This window comes from Poecilia reticulata, chromosome 15 (genome assembly GCF_904066995.2).
Source record: "Poecilia reticulata chromosome 15, P_reticulata-male-v2, whole genome shotgun sequence".
Classification (NCBI taxonomy): domain Eukaryota; kingdom Metazoa; phylum Chordata; class Actinopteri; order Cyprinodontiformes; family Poeciliidae; genus Poecilia; species Poecilia reticulata.
The window spans coordinates 18,390,544-18,411,657 of record NC_088844.1 but is presented as its reverse complement, the minus strand read 5'-3'; the positions used below and the strand labels follow the sequence as shown (position 1 = coordinate 18,411,657).

At 37.3% G+C, this 21,114-nt stretch overlaps 1 protein-coding gene across 1 annotated transcript in view; it reads right to left on the bottom strand.

Annotated features, from left to right (window-relative positions):
- The window catches only part of mlip (muscular LMNA-interacting protein), a 29,985-nt gene extending 8,871 nt beyond the window's left edge, over positions 1 to 21,114 (bottom strand). The window contains exons 1-11 of the mRNA XM_008429969.2: positions 20,868 to 21,114; positions 17,330 to 17,455; positions 10,434 to 10,571; positions 8,593 to 10,158; positions 7,536 to 7,610; positions 6,077 to 6,151; positions 5,879 to 5,962; positions 5,712 to 5,756; positions 4,254 to 4,298; positions 3,358 to 3,420; positions 3,159 to 3,281 (exon numbers count right to left, since the gene is read on the bottom strand). Coding sequence (XP_008428191.2) covers positions 3,159 to 3,281; positions 3,358 to 3,420; positions 4,254 to 4,298; positions 5,712 to 5,756; positions 5,879 to 5,962; positions 6,077 to 6,151; positions 7,536 to 7,610; positions 8,593 to 10,158; positions 10,434 to 10,571; positions 17,330 to 17,443 — 2,328 coding nt within the window. The 5' untranslated portion in view covers positions 17,444 to 17,455; positions 20,868 to 21,114. The remainder of the gene's footprint in view (positions 1 to 3,158; positions 3,282 to 3,357; positions 3,421 to 4,253; positions 4,299 to 5,711; positions 5,757 to 5,878; positions 5,963 to 6,076; positions 6,152 to 7,535; positions 7,611 to 8,592; positions 10,159 to 10,433; positions 10,572 to 17,329; positions 17,456 to 20,867) is intronic.

Here is a 21,114-nt window from a genome sequence, read left to right as displayed (position 1 = left end):
CCAGAGCTCAGTTGTGCAGTCCCTCATGTTGTCGACACCCTAAACAATAAAAATACAAATTCAGAAAATCAACTCTGACCAGATCTGCATCAGCTTTGATGTCTGTTGTCATGGCAAAAAGAAAAGTACAGCTTTTGTCGGTTATACGGCACAACATATAAATGTTGAGGTTTTTCCTCAAGGTTTTGAAATAATTCATATAAAATTAAATATGACGATTCAAAACTACGAACGACAGATTCCAACTTCAAGTTGTTAAGAAGTGATGGGTGCACCTCTACCCCGTAAAAATGTTTCTGAATGTCAGAAAGTGTGAAGAGGGTCTCTTGAGTTTGGACAGTTTGGTTAGGCAGGATGGAGGGATTTAAAAGAACGCAGCAGAACCAGCAATCAGCAGTGCATGAAAGGCAGAGGCAGCAGGATGATATAGACCAGCCAAGGGTTATGCTAAATATATTCAGCAGTGTGTAAAAGATTGTGTATGAAGCAGCACAGCTTGAGCTGCCTGAAAAACACTCACTGTGATGCTAGCATTTTCCACGCTAATGAGTTAATCCAAAACGCTTAGGACTACGTTTTCCCAGATGTTTCAAAGATGAAAACCAAACCTACATTGAATTTGCTTGGGAAAAATGTTAACTATAACAGCAGATTGTTCTGATAAAGCTTTCAAACTGTGTCAAAACGTTTGAGTGAGCAGATAGAAAACCTTTTGAAACAAGCCACTTAGTTAGTTGATGAGTACGTTCAGACTCAAAGAGTAGTTACCTTTAGCCACACACCTGTCACTGACATTAAGCTGAGCTTCTTCAAGGCATCCTATTGTTTTATCTGTCACCCCTGGTTGTGGAAAGGAAGATGTTTCTACAGCAAAAAGTCTGGTGATATAGTAGCTGATAGCTCTACTTTATCAAATTAAAATGCATTAGATTAAATAATCCGCATGTATCTTGTAAACGGGCTTTGTGTTTTGTGAGTGCCCAGAATTTACCTGCACCAGGTTCTAATAGCAGTGGATACGTTACTGCACTCCATAATTATGCTACAGACTAAGCAACACATGCTGTTGATCTTTGTGTTTTACAAGAAGAGAGAGCAGGAGAGAAAAACCATCCTTCCAAGCTTTGACCATAACAGATCAATTTTAGATCTGTTTTGATTCCCCGACAAAACATCTTTCAGCTGAAGGTGGACATGGAGAACGTTCTGCACACTGTGTATATAAAGTGGTTTGGTGACAGTGGACAAAGTCCTCACATTCTAGATAAGGGGATTCCTCTTTCTCGGGCAGATTTCATCACTCCTGGTCCTCAGACACAACTACTGTGCTTTGGCACACCTGATTCAAATGATAGAATTAGCTCCTGCCTGCCAACATGCTGCAAAACCTGTTTATCACAAACTTACTCAGGTCAGGTAAAAAAAAAAAACACCTTAAACATGCAGGGTAGGAGGCCATGAGGATTAGGATCGAGAAACACTGTTCTTGGACAATGATGATAAATAAACCAAAAATGTATTCCTCACAACTACTGTGACTCATAATCCTTCTAAAACAAATCCCCAGCCTGTCCTCAACCTTGACGATGTCGTGTTCTCAGCTTGTTTGGTGATACCTGCTCATTGTCAAAATGCTAATTCTAACGCGTTTGACATATTTAAGGTGAATTTCTGAAAAAGTTCTGGAGCAACAATAAAAAAACTCAATTTCACTGAGAGTTAATCCTCCTTTAGCAGCTCCCTAACTAAATTGGGCTTTTGTATTGTAATGTCTTTTTATAAAGTTCTTTCCTCAACCATCTTCTTTGCTCTTGATTACCAAATTGCTGCAATTTCTGCACATCATTTAAAGACATTGGGCTTTCTTATCCTCAATCGCACTGAAAGTTGTAGTTTTCACATTTTCAGCTAAAATTTTCCAAAAGAAATGTAATTTGTGGAATTGCAGCACTTTTGACTTTCCATACCCTTCAAACTTGGTGGTCTGAATATATTGCAGTATCTTAAACAGCGACACAGAGTATCCATATGCAGAAACCAGGCAGGCACATAAAAAAAAAAAACAATTTGTCACTTTAAAATTTTGGAAAATCAAAACCAGGAGAAAATGTAAAAAGCAAAAAAGAAAACATAGATAAACAAAACAGGCTGATGGCAACCAAATGAGAGACATTTAAGAAGTGATTGGGGACTTGATTACTTAACAAGGAGCAGGCGGTTGGTTGCTAACAAGCTTCAGTTGTCAGGACAGCTGAAGCTTAAACTGAGAAAACGTGTCTATTCCTGGGATCTTCAGCTCCTTTCATTGAGGACCAGAGTCCTGTAACTGTTAGAACTGGCTCTGCTTTGACACACCTGAGCCAAATAATGAGGTCATTAGCAGAACTCTGGAGAATAAACAATTTGATTCAGTTGTGTCTCACCTAAACCAGTTCAGATCAGTATTTTGAAGTTTTTCCGCGTATTTATAACTGGCGACATTTTAAAAAAATAAAAAAATGACAACAAAAGGGTAGAGTAGCCATATATAATTGGTGAAAATGTCGGATGGTGGTGATGGGGGGAGGCAGGCACCAAATAAAATCTCACCTAGGGTGCCAACATGTCTAGGGCCAGCCCTGCTGCATGTAGAGCAGTGTCATTGTTTTATGGACAGTTTGCACAATCCCCACTCATAGGCAGATATCGTAAAATATGCAGTCTGAATCTTTCCTCCTGCTCTGGGTCAGACACCTCATTATTTTGATATAAAGGAACAGAATCTCCTCTCAGTTACTGATGTCTAAATCTATAGTTTGCTCTGCTGGTCCAGAGTCACAAACTGGATGTATATATATTTGCCCTCTACTATGATAGAGCTACTAAATTCAGCACTTTATGTCTGATATGTGACATAGCTAATTGACGCTCAGAGAAGAGAAGGTTCATTAGTTAAAGTAAGGAAGGCGTCTGGTGAACCTTAATGATTGTGCTTTTTCTTACTACTGTATATTTGTATCCCAGCATGCAGATATTTGGCACTAAGTTTCTCAAACACGACACCAAATAGGGCAGTTATAAAAAAAAAAAGGTATAGAAAAAAGTATTTTCTGTTACTCAAAATTAGTCCCAGATTCTTTTTTTTTTTCTTTTTTTTATCAACTCAACATAAATCTCACCTTTTTCTTATCAGGCATGACTTGTTGAAAATACTTCTTCAAGGAAATTGATTTAAACCGATCTTCGATCTCCTCTGTAAGTCTTGGAATAGCCGACATCGGACGAACCATCCCAGGTTTTCTCTAGACCAAAACAACAACAATCTGTTACTGGCAGAGTTATAATATAGAGACATTTACAAGGTAAAAGATTTTGTACCTTTTCAACATCTGTTAGATGTCTCTGCTTATTGGTAGATGGATGCAGGCTGCATAACGATGCCTGAATAAAAAGAAAGCATTGAATGCTTGCTGGAAATAAGGAATGGAAATAGCCCCGTATTATAAAACACAAAAGCTATTTTCTATCATTTTTCCTGTATGCCAGTTCTGATGAAATACATATGAAATATAAAAATGTCAATTAGATTTTCAATGAAACTTTCTGCAGACACTCCAGTTATCTATTTTATTAAAATATGTTTAATGAAATACGCATGAATTCCCAAACAGTGTTTTTGTGGGAGCAAATGTATATTTATTGACCAAATATACTTGACTCTTAGGAAATAAAATGTAAAATGCAGTGGAACCAGCTCAAATGAATTTATTTGAAATGTCAAAAAATAACAACCACAGTTTATTTATTTAAAAAAAATTAATTTCTGGGACTTTTTGAGGGCCAAAATCAGATTGATGAATATTTTCTTACTTTTTTTCTGTGTTCATACTCAGCCAAAATAAATAATCCCTCATTGGTATTCTCACCTCTCTCAATTGGAAACCTTTTTGCATTTGAACAGTTCTTTAAATTTATTGTGTCAAGGTAAAGATTTTGGTTTTAACTACCAGCTCTTACTTTTAGAAGAGAGCTTCTTTTTCGTGTAGGTAGTACACATATTTTTCAGGTTGTTATAAATAAGCTTTCTACTGCAAAAGACATTCTATGGATGACAAAAGTCCGACTTAATAGTCCTAAATTCAGGGACAAAACTAATTGGAGAGCAATATTGCATAAAATAAATAATAAAATACGAGCAGCAGCAAGATGTTGCAGGGGTTCTGTTGGGAGTAACAGCTTGAAATAAATGAAAAGAAAATCAGTCAACTACTCACATATTTGGTTTCACGGCCCAAGGATTTTGAAAATGAAGGCTTGTGCTGAAAATGAAAAGTAAGGTGTGAAAAAAAATCTAGTGTGAAAATGAGACATGTTCCACCTTACAATAAGTAAACTCATTTTCAAAAGTGTAATCAATTAAATAAAAAAGGGAACTTTTGGATTTTAAGTGGGTTTCTTTATGTATATTTTAAAACTCCTTAATGATTTATTTTTTGTTTATCAGCCATGATTTATGTCTGAATATTTCTGACCCAGTTAAGTCTGGACAACGGTCTGCCTTCAATCCACAGCACACTGACAAATATTGTTTGCCACTTTGAGCTGATCTTGTTTCTTCTGAAAACTACACGAGCCTGTCTCCTTTGATTAAAAATCTATGTGTTTTTTCCTCATACATACCAACTTTATAGAGTCAAAATTCCCTTTAATCCCTCTTACAGTTAATATCTCACCATGAATGAGAATATCTTTTTTTACAAAAGTCCAGATCAGTTTTGCAGGAAGTGTTTGCATCCGTGGTAATTCCTCATTTTAATTCAAACTCTGAATGAACGTGAAAGTTGATGATCTCTACTCTGTATTCTATTTAGTAAACATGATGCATCAAAGCATATTAAATAAAATAAAAAATAAGTGGAAAGAAAAACTATTTGCCTATAACCATTTAAAGGATTTGGAAGCAAAGCTCTTTCAAACATTTGGGAAGATTGTCAAGACATGGACTCTGGCTGGGGTCGGTGCTTCATGAGCCAATAGGGCCCCATTTCAGAAAGCCAAAGGTGATTCAAAGTTATGTTTTCACAGTTCGTGATTATTTAGGAATCAGGTAATTGTTGCTGTTTATCTCCGTTTTATTAAGTCCAAAATCATGCTCAGCTGTACAGAAACACAAAGAAAATTCTGATTGAATGTCCAAGTATTGAACCCCAAAACACACCATTGAAATATTGTTCAGAGAAAGACGACAGATGGCAACAACAACGCAGCCACAAACTAGTTGCCTCCATTTTAATGCACTAATTTGTGCCAAAGGAGACCTTATCAAGTACTGTAAAAAAATAAAAAAATAAAAATAATATTTATACAAAACCAGGTATAGGCAATGGGTGCCTAATATTTTCATGCATTAGCATCTTTGCTTTAGGCTTCACATTATGCGAATTACCTGGCATCGTTTTAAAAAGAACAATCTGTGTTTTTGAAAGACCGCATGCTAAACTATCCATTTTCTAGAGATGAATGTCATTAGTTCATTTTTTGTGAAGGAGGCATAAATTTAATACAAACACCCACAACATGTTCCGATTTGTGCTTTGTTTGTAAATTATTTCTGGTTTCAAGTAAATCAAAAGTAAAAGTTGTGGTAATTTTCTCACATGGCCTCCAGCAAATTGACTCGCAGTCAAACGTGTATCATGACCCAAAATCCACAGCACAATGTTACAAATTACCTGAAAATGCTCTTTGGTAGTCGAAGACTTGGAGGTTTTCTGGCACTGGGATGTTTAGCAATTACAAGGTGAATAAATTATCCTATTAATTCACTTTCAAAATTTTGATTTACAATTTGCTGTTGAATAATTTGGTTTCAATTTCAGCAATCAATGACAGAACTCACCGGTGGACTGGAATTTGCTAGTATCTGATCAATAACTGTGTACAGGTCCTCTGACTTTTGACGGAGCTCAGCAGGAGAGCACATCTGCAGACAGGACAGACAAGACTTTTGTATGAAGTATGACGCATGAATATGATGCGTGAATATGATGCGTCATACTTCACAAAAAGGACACAAAGAAGCTTTGTGTCCTTTTACCTCTGCATGAGTGTCTGTACTTCTGTCCATGGAGTTACAGTCGTTCATTTTTCTTTCCACTTCTTCATCTATTGCCTATGAAAACAAAGAAAGAGAAAAGGGCCACGTTTCAACCAAAGAGTACAAAATACATAATCAATTATTGTCTGTACATAATTTTGAAATTCTTAATTTGCATTTAGCGCTTATTAACAGTTCTTCATGCCCACGCCAAACACCTTGTTGCATAATATTATAAAAATGATTGAACTGTCTTATTGTCAAAATGGAGTCGTACAAAGTTTGAAAAGCAGAACTAACAACAAATGTGGCGCAGCTGTATGTTTTTTATGTTGTAAGCACTGGAATTAAAAACGTGTTTTTTATTTTTATTTTTATTATGCTACCGAGCTAAACCTCATGTATTTTTAGAGATGCTTTACAGCGTTGTTTACATTTGTTGCTGTACTCTGAATTTTAGGTTCATACCTTTGAAGATGAAGAATAAAGCATCTATTAGATTTTCTATATAGTCCAAGAACCACCAAACCTTTCCAAGTTCAGTGGACTGAAATTGAAATTCAAAAGCAAGCATTTATTACACATGACTGGAAAACAGACAAGAGTTTATTGACCATTATTAAATAAGAACTTGAAAGATCAGTGTCTGTGAAGAATAGTGCAGATTGTAGAAAAACAAAACCTGAGTAAGCAAACAAAAATACAGATTTTTCTTTTATTTCTTTTTTTTTTTACACAAACTACATAGTCTCACTGAACCAGCACAGAGAGACTATGGATTTCTAAAGTGGGAACATTTTGTTTTTTGTAGATTCTTGTGATTCCTTTCTTACAAAAACGATGCTCGAGGAAAGTTTGAAAGGTGAAATAAGTCAAGGAAAACAAGTGCATACAATTCAAAGTTTCTATAATGCTGGAGAGTCGTACTGTTCCTTTTTGTTGCTTTTCATAGATAATCACATAGAAAACATATGATTTACCAAGAAAGTATTGGTGAAGTAAAAAAGGCAGGACAATTTTAAACCAGGAAGCAGCAGAAGAAAAGTAATATCTGTGCTTTCTACAAGAGATCTTGCAAAGTGCCTAAAATCAATGTATTAGGAAAATCTTCCTGCAGCTAAGAAGCACTTAGCTGCAGGAAGATTTTCAGTGACTAAAATACATTTATTTTCCCAAGGAGTGTTTATTTTCATACAAGGAGTGTTTAAAAAAAAAGAAAAAAAAACATGCTACAGAATTTCTACAAGAAACATTTCATTGTTTTTTGTTTTGATTTTTCATGTCAGCTCAAAAACTTTATAGATTTTTTAAAACTTTTGTTTGCCCTTTTACAGACATTGACATGTGAATTATTCTTACCAACACTTTGCAAATTTGTTGGGGATTACAAACATCTTATGCATGTTAAACGGGATAACGGGGTGAATTAGAGGGATTAGAGCTAAATATGTGAACTCACTTGCTGATCCAAGAGAATCGTGTTTGTTGGTATTGCAGCCAGTGATTTGTAGCTTGACTTAATCTTGTGTGCATGCTATTTAGGGAGAGGGAGAGAAAAAAAGCAGATAATGAATACAAATTAATTATGAGTCAGATTTCTGTCATTTTATGAAAAAATATCCTTGTAAAATGCGTAGAGATGCACCTCATAGAGCATTTCAGCTTTGTATCTCACCCCTAATGCGAAACTACATAAAAAATGTTCCAAATTAGTAAAAATTAGAATCTGTTAAGAAAATAAATATTCATACCCCTCAAAGCCTTATAAATCTACTTATGATAACAGGAAACCTGTGGAAGATGTTGCTCTAGTCAGATGAGACCAAAATTAAAATGCTTGGCCCAAGTGTGGAAGAAAACTAACAACACATTAATCCGGACAAACCAGAGACAGTATTATGATATGGGGATGCTTTTCCTTGTCATGAACAGTGTAGCGGTTAAAAGCTAAAGGGAAGAAGGAGATACACTAAAATACAGCCAGAGGTACAACGGTGTTCTACAATGACTCTGTCACAGTCCAGACCCAAATCAGTTTGACTAGTAGGGACTAGTTCTGTTAATTGCTGCAAAAAGCAGATTCTACAAATTATTGGTTCAGGGGAGATGAATTATGCATACAGGCTTTTTCAGATTTTAATTTTTTAACAAAAAGAAGAAAATTAGAGCAAATGATGTTGATTTTCTTCTGCTGTAATGTGAGAAATAAAAAACAAAATTAAAAATTGAGGACTTTAAATCCTTTGCTTGGCCCTATGTGACGGGCATCTTGTCCATCTCCCAAAAGCAGACATTACTAGACATGCTGCATTATTGTAGTTCACAAATCCAAGAGAACCAAACAGCTTTGTCTGCCGCTTTGACAGACATCTAAACACAGAGAACAAAACCTGACATCCTAACAGCAGACCATAGCTCATTTTAATCACACAGCATGAGACAACAGTGTGTGCCAGGAAAAGAAAACAACACCATTAGTGCATCAAAGTCATGCTCGTGATAGACAAGGACACTACCTTTCTTTTTTTACCCTCCCTGTCACTGCAGTCTGATATTCCACTCCCTGGCCTGGGGGACGGCGTGGAGCAGAGGGACAAGGAAGGAGAAGAGGTGAGGTCTCTGATTGGTGGAGCAGGAGAGGGTGTAGGTGTGGGCGTACTTGTGGGCGACGACCATCCGGGAAAAGCTATGGTTGTGTAGCAAAACGGAGACAGACTGCGGGGCTTTGGAAAAGCCTGAGGTGTGGGTCCTCTGGAAACATGGCCGCTCCCCTCAGACTCACGTCCTCCAGCCTTTGTTGTTTGTTGTAAATGAGGGAGAGAGGAACGTGTGTTCAAAGGTGTGATGTGTGGCAGAGAAGAGTGGAGATGCGGAGGGGAGACGGGCGGCGATCTGAGCTGCTGAGAGAGCATTCGGAGCCTCCAGAGAGAGGAGTTTGTTTGGCAAGTTGATTTCTGCGGCGCGGAGGTCTCTGGCTCCCTAATGGATGAAGAGGTTGGCGATAAGAGTTTTCTGGAGTTATTATTAATATGGTCCTTGAGGAGCACGGTGGGCTCATGCCGCTTTGAAATAAAACTCTTTGTTGTAGCCGCTGTGGCTGGTTGTTCATGTTGTGTCACAGAAATTAATTTCAAATTTGGAAACGGGGGTGGGGTGGTTTTGGGGAGATTGTTGGCCTTTGCCAGTGGAGGTGACTTTACCTGAGCTTTTCTAAGTTCGCTGCTCGTCACCTGAGTTTGAAGACATTTCACATGATGCTTACTCGACTCTGCCGTCAAAGGAGCACTGACAACGCCGCTGGACTCTCGGCAAACAGGGTTTTGACTGTCTATAGAGGTGGACGAGGAAATCCGAGATGAAAACTCCAGAGGAATAGAGGCCACGCTGCAGGCGGCTGAGCATGCATTGCACACAGACAGAGTCACGGGGTTAACAGGCCAGCAGGGGGTGTAAGGCCTCTGCAGCGTGGCAGACAGCACAGGAAGACGACCTTTTCTGAGGATGGCAGTGAGGAGGGACAACCGGGTGAGAGGGGGGCGATGCCGGGAAGTGGGTGTCTGCAGACACGTGGAGGAGGACAGGCTGTCACAGGACGAGAAACAGGTCTGAGGAGTGTGAATCAGGCTAGAGCCGGGCGCGAGAGAGTGTTTCCTGATCTGAACCACAGCAGGGGAGAAGACCCCAGAGCGGATAGATGAGCACTGAGAAACAGTTCTGCTAAAAGAAGCGGAAGAAGCCACAGAGGAAGGCTGCATGGCGTACCAACCCCGCTCTTTATCCAAGCCCTCTGACAGGATGGACTCTCTGGAGGAAGACGGGGTGGGGAAGAAGTCTGGAGAGTTTGCGGGGCTCGCTCTGTCTTCTGGCACAGACGCTCTGTTTGCGAAGTAGCCCAAGCTATGTTCAGAATGTCCAGAGATACCGTGGCGCTGCAGCCAGGGACTGCCTCTGCATTTGTCAACAACTGTTTCCATAGAGACAGTCGCTACGGCCTCATGGTCGGGTGTATTTTCAGATGGGGCTCCGACTGAAGGATACGCCTTGGTTCGAGAGAGGCTCTTATGATCTGGAAAAGGATTAAACTGGGAAAAAAAATATATCACATTTGTGTTAATTTTTACATTTTTATTTCAAATTTTGTTTAAAATGAATACAAGACAAGTTAGCAAAGCTATTGGACATGCGGAGTAACATTTTCTACATCTGTCAGTTACAGAGCATGTGCATCTGAAAAGTCATTTTAATCCGTTAATCATCTTCCTTCTACGTTGGTTTTAAATGGATTAAAAACTACATATTCAAGCCAGGCAATATCAGTATTTCTTCTGTATGTGTAAATTTAATAAAACTGTCTTACTCGTGGTTTTGCCTCCAGCTGGACTGTGTTTCGTTCTCCTCCCTCCAAGACGTCCTTGATAAAGACAATCTCCGCTTTGTAAATGTCTCCCTCTGACATGGTCTCTCTGGCTGTCCTCTCCCGGGACACGGCTATGCTCTGACCGGGGAGAAAGCGAAAACATTTATGTGGAGGAGAGCATGTGAAACCCGAGAGGAGCTGAGGTGAACTTCACAGAGCCTGGCTGAGCTTCAAGGCTGAGCATGGGTTCACCACAACACATGCTCCAGATAATTCACATGCTCTGCTGGCATTAATGTAGCAACTCATTCCATCTGGAGAAGATGCTGATTTGTTTGAGGCGTGATTTGTTTTCCTGTAATCATTACTTGTTTGAGTTCCAGTTTATTTTATGCAGAGTAAAATGTATTTAAAATGATACGCACTGACATTCAGTTTAGTGTAGCAGATTTATAGGATTTACACTTTGGCGTTTTAATAGCAAGTAAACAAGATTCAAGCCTTTGTGAAAGCCTATGCGTAGAGTACATAAGCATGCACATGTGACTGTTGACATTTTAATAACTTTCCTTCAAACTGTTTTAATGACGTCAAAGAGACGTCTTGATTTAATAAAAACAGCCTTCGATCTAAATCTACTAGTGTTATTGACAGTTTTGGGCTTCATTTTTAAAATGTCTGAAATTTCACCCATTTCTTTAATATCTTTGAAGGGTCAAATGCTGATATTTGTATTAAACTGAACCTTTAATGACACATCTGATGATTAAAGAAAAAAACTCAGTCATGACATAATCATTGTCCAGCCTACATAAGATTTTGTCAAATTGTAATGTTTTCCTTCTACTGTATGTCTACTTTTTAGTTTAAAATAAAATATATTCTCACAATTGTATGAATACATTCATAAATCAAGCAAAGGCAAATAAAAAATCTGCAGAAAACGTAATTCTAAAATTAAGAAAATGTTGATATCTCTTTTGTTGGGAAGGTTGTTTGCCCACAGCTAGGGAGCTCAAAAGAGCAATAACTTCCAGTGTGCAAAATTATTGCCAAGAACTTCATGGTGATGATCGTCCTAAAAATACACATCAGTCGATTGGCAGCTGTCAGTCATCTGAACTCATTTAAAATGTTGTTTGGTGCTCCCTTGCTTTTCTTTAAATAACCAACAGCCAGAGAAATGAAAGGCTTTCAGATGAGAGCTTCCTGGAAGACTGACAATTTATTTTATTTTTTGTTTTTTCATGTGAATCAAGATGGAGCTTAAATGGAGAAAAGTTAATTAAGTTTTAGTTTAATTATTTCTCCTGTAATTTGATGCCTGATGGTTTTATGCTTTTAATATATGTAATGAGTTGAAAACATGAAAAGTTTTGAACATGTTACATAGTAACATAAATATTCTGATATCTACAATTATGTCTCTCGACAATGAAAACTGCAGAGCCTTGAGAAGGCAAGATTGAGATTGTTTTAGGCAACCAACTGAAGAACAAAACAAATGTATGTGAAAATGTCAAAGTTTGCACAGAAATTTGAATATATCACCCTTAAGACTATTTATCAGCAAAAGAAAAAATGATTTGGGGCATTTCTTCAACAGGGAGTAGGTGGAGGAGATTGATCTGTTCACAGATGATCTGTCTCATGTTATACTGTCACAACATGGTGACAGTTCAACAAATATGTAAAGACTTTATAAATTTATATAGCGCTGCTTTCAGGTTCTGGTTTTTCATTAGTTATTGCTGGAATCTTCCATTTTTGTGTCTGTTACTCTGGGACTGCTCCATATCATGCCTACTTTGTCTCAGCTCTAGTAATTTTATTAAAGCTTACTTAAATAATTACATTTTATTAAAGTAATTTTATTAAATTCACATATATACTGTGAGTTCAAAGATATCTTCCTTCGTGCTTTCACCTCAAGTAGTTTCAAGCGCTTAAGGCAATCTGGGATTTACAAAGAACCAAAAACAGAGCGAAAGAACACAGTCTAATTTAAAGTGGCACTGTAATTGGACACAGAATTTATATACTTGTGTTATAAAGCTCTTGTCAGAGACATGAATGCAAATTGATGATCCAAACTTGAGTTGTTTTTTTTTTTTTTTATGGCAGCAGCCGTAACGTTTTTTTTTTATGGCAGCAGCCGTAACGTTCGGCAGTGAGAAAATATCACAGAGATAAAGTGATTTGCAACCAAATGTCCAAATGTAACCTTTCTTGTATATCTTTAAGATTTTTGATGACATTTTTCTCATCTCCTTGGTTTTCAGGACTTCAGCTATTTCTAGAGCAGCCTGTCACTTATTGTGCCTGTGTGTGAACTCTGTGTCGTGCATCGTGTTTGATCCTTTGAGATGGAGGCATCACTCTCTTGAGGGCCATGCACAGAAGCTTCTAATGCTCTGGTCAGGCAAATAAAAACATCAAGGCAGAACCACAAACTTTCCTCTTCTAGGTTATGCCTCTGTGAATCTGTGGTCAGTTTAAAGTTACTTTGAAGAAATGCGCCTTTCTTCACTCTCAACTTTTCCATAGGTGTTGGAGTCCACACTTCCACAACTGTGCAGCGTTTCTTTCACATGAAAACTTTGAGCTAATTATTTATGGATGTTCTTTCCCCTACATTTATCTTACACTTTTACTGACATTGTAACTCTTGTTGACGTTTCTGTATCTTCGGCTCTAAATATAGTCGTCTTTGGGTTGATAGTTATACTCTGTATCAGTTTGTATAACACCTCTTTCTACAAGGTTCTGATATTCTTTTTGATCTTCTTTGATATGATATTCTTCATAAATGTCAGTCAGATTACAAAGCTGAAGTGTAAGTAAACAGATCTAAACAAAGTATGCCCTGATCCAATCTGACCCAGATAGAAGAACAAAAATCATCCCTGTCAAAACAGATCCCAAATCTCTGCGTGATGCAGTGATGTGTGCTCATAATAAATATAAACCACATCTTTTGTACTTTAGACTTTACAGCAAGTCAATTCATTGTAGAGATTATCTTGTTTGTTTTTCTGACTAACTGGTTAAAAATTGGACAGCAAAAGGTTTAAATTGCCTGTTTTAGAATCTACTATTTTTAGAGAATGATTTTTGATTACTGAATTAGTTGACAATTATTTAAATCAGCAATTAATCTGATTAATTGTTTCAGTCCTACATTCAGTAAGATAATATAACTCTGTTGCATATTTTTTTTTACTTTGAGAATAAGTTTTATTGAAACACTGATGGCCTAAAACTGCCAATAAAGTGTTACTTTGCATACAATGCAGAATTTTTAACATGATGAACAGATTTTTGTTCTCTGAATTTGTGTATTTCTGATTGAAATACATTATTTTATGCCTCCTTTTTATAGTTTGTTACATGTTGGATTCATGTTAATATATATTTAATACAAGACTTAAATGTAATTAACCAGAAATTGCAGTAAACTCTTAAACTTTGCCTGCTAAAGACAATGATCTGAATATTTCACACTGTGGTTTCAATGTACTTATTTTATCTGTTCATTCCTGCCAAATTAAAATTATCCTGTCATGAAATAACAGGATAATGCAGAGAAATAGTCCATGTGTTTGTCAATTAAAGGCTGGACTATTGTGAGTCCTTTCTGTGTATAAGGCAGCCCCAATTACTGGACAAATCTGCAAAACGCCTTCAGCTGATCCAAAAGGCTGCAGGAAGAGCCTTTTGGATCCTACTCCTCTCCTGTAGAACCAGCTCCAGCTGAGACAGACAGGCACATGTCTACTTTTAGGACTCAGCTGAAAACCATTTTGATAAAACTTATAATTAGAGGGGCTCAGGTTATCCCGAGCTTTCTCTGTAGTTACCACTGTGGGTTCAGATTGCTTGTGGACGTCCCGACCACTTTCCTACTTTCTCCTATTATTAAATTTTTGTATTATTTGCAGATATCGATGCTCTAAGCTTCGCAGTTTAGCTTGGTGTAGTTTAAATTACTTTTCTTTGACAGCAAACCACTTTTGAAGTGAAAACCAGGATCCAAACAAGTGAGAGTTATGCCAACTGCTCATTTAGATGCACAAATCATTAAGACAAAAGTTTTTCTTAAAAAAAAACATCTGTTTTTACATGTCGGAGCTCTTTCTCACTGTGACTTCCCAAAGGCCTGCCAATCCTTGGGATAATAACCTTGGAGGAAATTCAGAAATTAATGGTGTCACCTTTGAAGTCTAGATGCTGGCAGCCAGCAAGCTGACGTCAAGCTTCCAGCACCGTGGTGCTGTTACGACAGCAATGCTGGATAAACATCTTTTAGCACTTTAAGCCCTCCAGCAAGCTGCACAGCAGGGGGTCAACACCAGTTCCCTGGAAAGGTTACTTTTAATATCGCAGTGCACTTTCATGTACCTGTACATTTTGTTATGCTGTGATTCAGAAAAAATAGCTTTGAAAAGAAGATATTTCTTTTAATATTTGGTTAAATTGTGTAAAAATGCTGTATTTAGACTTTGATGTTCATTTTTATGGTAGAAGAGCGTCTTACTGGATTTCTATGGTCACTTTAGAAAAGTATTTGATGTTAACCTCACATAGATAAGGATGCAATTTCTGCAATGTTTGAACCAGAATCTCACATTATATTGGAAATGATGCAACAGAGATGTAACTTAAATGCGGTTAGCTTGTTCCCTCATTTTAATTTCACACAAATGTTCTTAAGAGGAATCCCCAATACGACGTCAACTCTCTCACTGCAGCTGGAACAGATCCCACATTTTTAGGAAAGTTCTCCTCAATGTTTTGGAGTGTGCTTATGGAACATTTTGACTTGTCTTCCAAATGTGCATTTTGAAGTCAGAAAGGCTTAAATCCAGCCACTCACACATGAAAACCTGTTCCATCAAAATGGACCTCATCCAAAGACCAAATGCCCCCCTGCATCCAATCACTCCTTTCTGGGAATTTTTTGAGCCTATGACTTTATGGCTCAGTTGTTTTTTTTCCCCCAGAAGCTGCTAATGTCTTATTATCTAGTGGAGTATTTAGATTTTTTTTATTTTTTATAACTGGACTTATTGCACAGGTTGCATCCTGTCTCATCACTACCTTGAAATTCACTGGATTCCTGACAGTCACCCATTCTTTCACAAATGTCTGTGCATACCTAGATGCTGTTTAAAAAAATAAATAAAAACTGACTGGAACTCCCAAATTTGGAGGGTGAGTGAATACCTTTGGGAATTGTATGCGTTTATATTTTTACAATCACTTTTCTATCGAAGGGATGTTGTAGAAATGTAACAAAACCTCACCTGCTGCTGTTACAACTGAATTTATTTTTGCATGCTTGTTCCCAAAGATGAGGTACAAAAGCACCGTAGGTACATTAAAAGTGAGATTGATTATACGCCTGTGGTGAACAAATGTAATCTTTAGTTCTCTGACATGATAAATCACTTCAGATGAAAATCTTTTCACACAATTGACAGTTGATGAAAGAGATTTTCTCCTTCATTAACCTGTTTGAGTTTGAGGATTTGTTTTGGGGTTTTTTTTTTTCAATTTGAAGAAGTTCGATTTTAGAGAAACAATCTATTTTTTATAAACAATATTTTTGAAAAGCAAAATTCCAATAAATATTTCACCTTTGGAAGCAAGTCCTTGTACCACCGTTATGTCGGCGTGTTCAAACGCCAACCTCGCAAAGCCAGATCATCAACCTTTGTTTTAACCATCAGATTAGAAATGTCTTTTATGAGTTTCCTGGAAGATGATAGCACTGTTTGTGATGTGAACCTTCCAGATTACTTTAACTAGCATTTAGTTGAAATTAATAATGAAGCCGTTAAAAATCTTACTGAATTGTATCTGGCCATCAAACTTCCTGTTTGATGAAGAATTGGTGAGGACAGTAATCCAGAATGAACAACTTTCCTTAAGGTTTGGATTATGTTAAAGTATCTTTTAATCTGTCATCAGATAATCTGAAGATGGACATTTGATTTCTTTCACAATGGGTTCAAAAGTGATGTTAGCTAACGGACATAGATAAGTTACACACTTTTAGGCCAACTTAAATCCTATAGGCTTTGGCTTTTTAACAAATCTTCTTAGATCATATTTTTGTAAATTATTTTATAAACCTCAGTCAAAGTCAGAAATTATGATTACTTAAAAAACATGTATAAGGGAAGTAGTATATATGTTCTTTCAAATGTTTTCACATATGAAACCTTAAAAATATGAAAATCTAAGGTTTTGTTCACAAAGCAGCCAAATGCCAACCATGTCCAACTTTGAAAAGCTCAATTCTGATCTTCTTGCCCTCTTAAAACTATGACTATATCCATTTGTGGCACTAATTCAGATACATATCAAGTTGTTTTAAGACTGTCTGACGTCTGAACAGTCATGTTGCATTTCATCTGATTTTTACGTCATTGATTTGAGACATGCATTATTATGAAATTACACAAAAACATTTGCCAGTGAAGTTCCACAAAAGGCTATTGTTATTAGTTTCTTTTAGTCTTATGATCTTGTGACATTACTGTGAGCCCCATTGCTGAGTAACTTTGACATTTATCCATAGTTGGTGGCATCCATTATTGTATCTGTACAATGTGCACTGGAGTGTGAGGTCTACGTTCTTCTGTGCATGCAGTTCACTTTAAAGTCCTAAGCCATTCATACAGAGTTGCATTTGCATAATTTAGCACAACCAAGCAAAAAAATTTAAATTAAATAAATCAGATTTCAGTAAAAACAGGAATTAAACGTCAACACCTGCTGGGTGAACATAGCCTTAGTCTGTTAATTAAAAGTTTATGTCTTTAAACCCTGAACTGTAGGTTGTAAAATCAGTTGTACAAAGTACCAACATGTCACTGCTGCAGCTTTACCTCATCTGATTTTCCTTTCTGAGTAGAAAACGTCTCGTCACTGGCAAGAATGTTTTTAATTGGTAGCTTCTGCACCACAGGCACAAAGGTAAAAGCTGCAGGCTTAGCGGGCATCCTTACTGTGACCTGCAAATGTTATTGGAGAGAAGAAAATAAATATATTTTAATGTAACGCACACTTGGAAAGGCCCTCTTTCTAATGTCGCTGAAATACATACGAGCAATGCCATTCATGCTGAGTGAAATACAATGAAAACTGCTGTTACAAAAAGTGTCAGAACCCGTTGAGTTTGAAAGTTGTTCTCTCGGTTACGTCTCTCCTTTATAGGGTGATATTCCTCACCATATGATGTATCATTACTCAGACACACACACATGCACTCCGAGGGAGGCGAGTTAATTAAACAGTGTAGTTCAAAAGCTTTGACATGCCCAGATTCTTGGGAACCATTTAGCTGCTGTAACATCAGTTCATGCTCTCATCCATCCCAAGTTTAAAAATAACAAATAGGCATTCAATTGAAACCCCCCCACAGCCTTTATTTGAAACAAAGCAGTGTTAGAGCTTAATTACTTTAATATAAGAGCACCTGTGACAAAATGCAATGAGCTGTAACAACTTTATGCCTGAATTAAAAGTAAAATGTTAGAGAGATTAATAGCTTTTATCAAATTTTACAAGTCTGTTTTATAAAATACAGTTGTAAATTGGGAGTTTTGTTACTGGGGCAGAGCTGTGGGAAAGTCTGTTTCATGAAGCCCAGAAAGAAACAGCTTTGAATCTTATGACAATATGAGAGATGCGCAGTCATTTTCACCAAGCACCTTTCTATCCGTTAAAGGAGTTTCTGTTTTATTTTCCTCATTTTCCCAAAACAACAAGATTCCTTATTTCTATATTGGTGTTTTGCTTTGAAGCCTTTTTTGTTGTTCCCCAAATTTCTAAATGATAGCGTTATGTTGAAAGTCCACCCACACTTGCTATGAGCTGTGTGGGTGAGCTTTCAGTGTGATGGCTCCTTCAGCCTGGAATCAGCTCCAGTCTGAACTCAAGATGTCAGAATTGGTTTCACTGGACTTATTTCAAGCGATTCTTAAAAACAGGCAACAAGATTCTTTTAAACAGTGTCACTGTTTTTAAATTGCTTTATACTGTTTTATACTTATGTATATGTGTTGATCGATTTTATTTTGTAACCAGGTTGCTGTGTACTGCAGACTTCTGCCCAGGCCCAGGTTTTAAACTGACAGTAAAAGAACCCCTACTCCATTTTTTTTCTTGCACTCTTTTTTCTTGATTGTGTCAAAAGAGAATCAAGAACCAATGTGAGGAAAGAAAATGTTGAAGAAAATGACTCCAGACGATCAAACGGATTTCTTAAGGTGGGAAAAAAGCTGCCTCTCTGGGTTTGCCCGTTGCTTTTGTACTCAAAGGTTTAGGTAGAAAAAAAGATATATGTTTCATTTACACACATCTTGGAAACTTTTCAGATTTTAAAATATTTTAACTAATGAATTAAAATACATTTTTTGTTAATCTACTCATATTCAACAGTAACAGTAAAGTCTTTTTCATGTCCATCCATGTTTTATGAAATTCTTACTCTGAAGACCAATCAGACCAATCACAGTTTTTCCAATCTGTTACTTTGTAAATTTAGCCTCAACATCCCTTTTTTCCCACGGGAGCATGCCGGCATCCCGACTGCTTCAACTTTTGCCATGCTTTTAGAGTAATGAGATGTTATTGGCTTTCTAGCATTTTTAAACACTTTAGCCATTTGCCCTTTGACACCATCAAAGTATTTTCAGATGCTCACTGGACACATCTGCTTCTTAGACCGTTCCCTGTAATTTTAAAATATGCTTCCTCATTAAAATCCCTGCAGGTCAGCAGTTTCAGACCGGCACGTCTGGCACCAACAACCATGCTAGATCCACATTTACCCCCCACCATCCTCCATTCTGATGCTCAGCATAAACTTCAACCTCTAACTTGTTTTCATCACATCTACATGGCTAAATGTGAGTCTATACATTATAAAGTGTCCTGTGAATGAATACATTTTAAACAATTAATGTATTTAATTTAGTTTAGTAAAGGCACTGAGAGCAGTGAGACCTTCAGTGACATACAGTTTATCTTTTTTGGTTAAAAATGTAAAGCAACTTTTAGTTAAAATGGTTGCATGCTGTTTTACAATCCCCTTTTATACTGTTATGTCATTGCAAACCCTTTGTTTGCTCATCATCTCAGTGGAGTAAGTTTACCCCGTGACAGACTGAGCATGTGTTTCCTGCTTGGCCGGTGGAGCCCTCCTGTAAACTAATCGCTGTCAGGGCTGCCGAGATCATACCGTCCTCATAGGTCACATTCTAGAGCTGGTCCTGGTTCAATCTGTTGCGTGTCGTCACTGTGTGTGTTTGTGTGCCCAGTTATTGCTGCTGGCATGTTAGCCCAGCGTAAGAGCCACTAAATCACTTCCTGGAGAGCCCGCACCCCTGCGTGTGGGTTTTTACTGCCACTCACAGTAACTGTGACCTTCCAGAAAGTGACAAATGTACTTTAATGAAACTAAAGGAAGATTAAAAAAATTTAAAAGTTTCCCTGCTGTTTTTCTTTTGTCTAATGATGTTTTTTGTAATGGTTTTGAGACGTTTAGCGTTGTCCTCCTGCTAACGTCCACATTTATTCGTGAATGCTTATATCATTACCGTAATTAAAGCTCAGGTCTGTGACTCCGGCGCTCCAATGACCTTAACATGTGTATATCAAGATAGTTGATGTATGTATGAACTGTTGGGCGTGTTGCAAAGTAATGAGTTTAATTACATACAGCCCCTCCTGTCAGACGGGAAAGTGGGTGTAAATATAGACACCCAACAGCTGCTACTGAGCCCACAGGGCGCTAAATATGGACTACAAACATATGAGATTATAATATGCACTTTATGCAAGACATTAGCTAAGTAAAAAATTATATGTACTGTACATATTTCAGTCAGTGGGATTTTCAGTTGCAGTTTTCAAATAATAAGTGGCGCAAGAATAAACAAATATAATATAGAAATGTATAAATGTTAGGTCCGTGCTAATATTTTTACTTTGTTTATTATGTAATTCTGACATTAAATTGGTTTATAAGAGTAACTCTGACTTTCTAAATGTATCTGAAGTGATTTTCCGCTTCAGTCCAGGCGGAAAGCCAAGTTAAGTATCAAGTGACAGTGTCTGTCACTATGTTGTCCATTTGTTTATGTGTGTAAGCCTGCAGGGTGGTAATGGTTAGTAGGGGGTAACGTGAGAATGCAGCATCGAACGGTGTTGTAACGTAAAATAACCCAATTAACTTGTTACATATTGCAGCTCTATTTGACTTTGGGCTAAAATACTTTTATAGACCTAACGTTTCCAAAGATCAACAAAGAACCAAAGCAGTTAGCTGAGATCATTCAACAGAAAACACCCGAGAGGATGATTACGTTACATGTTTTCAAATGAACATCTATGAAATCATATAGTTTAAAACCTTCTTACCTTTCCCACATTCTTATTCAACTGTTCTGCTCTGGTTCTTCTCCATTTAAAGGGTTTTCCAACAGCCTTGGGTTCAGAAACAAAGCTTTGCGTCCCATCAAAGTAAGGTACCCACTGCTCAGCTCCTATCACGAATCTGAAAGAGCAATAGTGTCGACCTGTGTTGTCTAACAGATTTCCTTTTATAGATGCCTTATTTCCACAAATAGCCTGCAGACACGAGTCTGTGTGCTGGGAAGCAGAAACA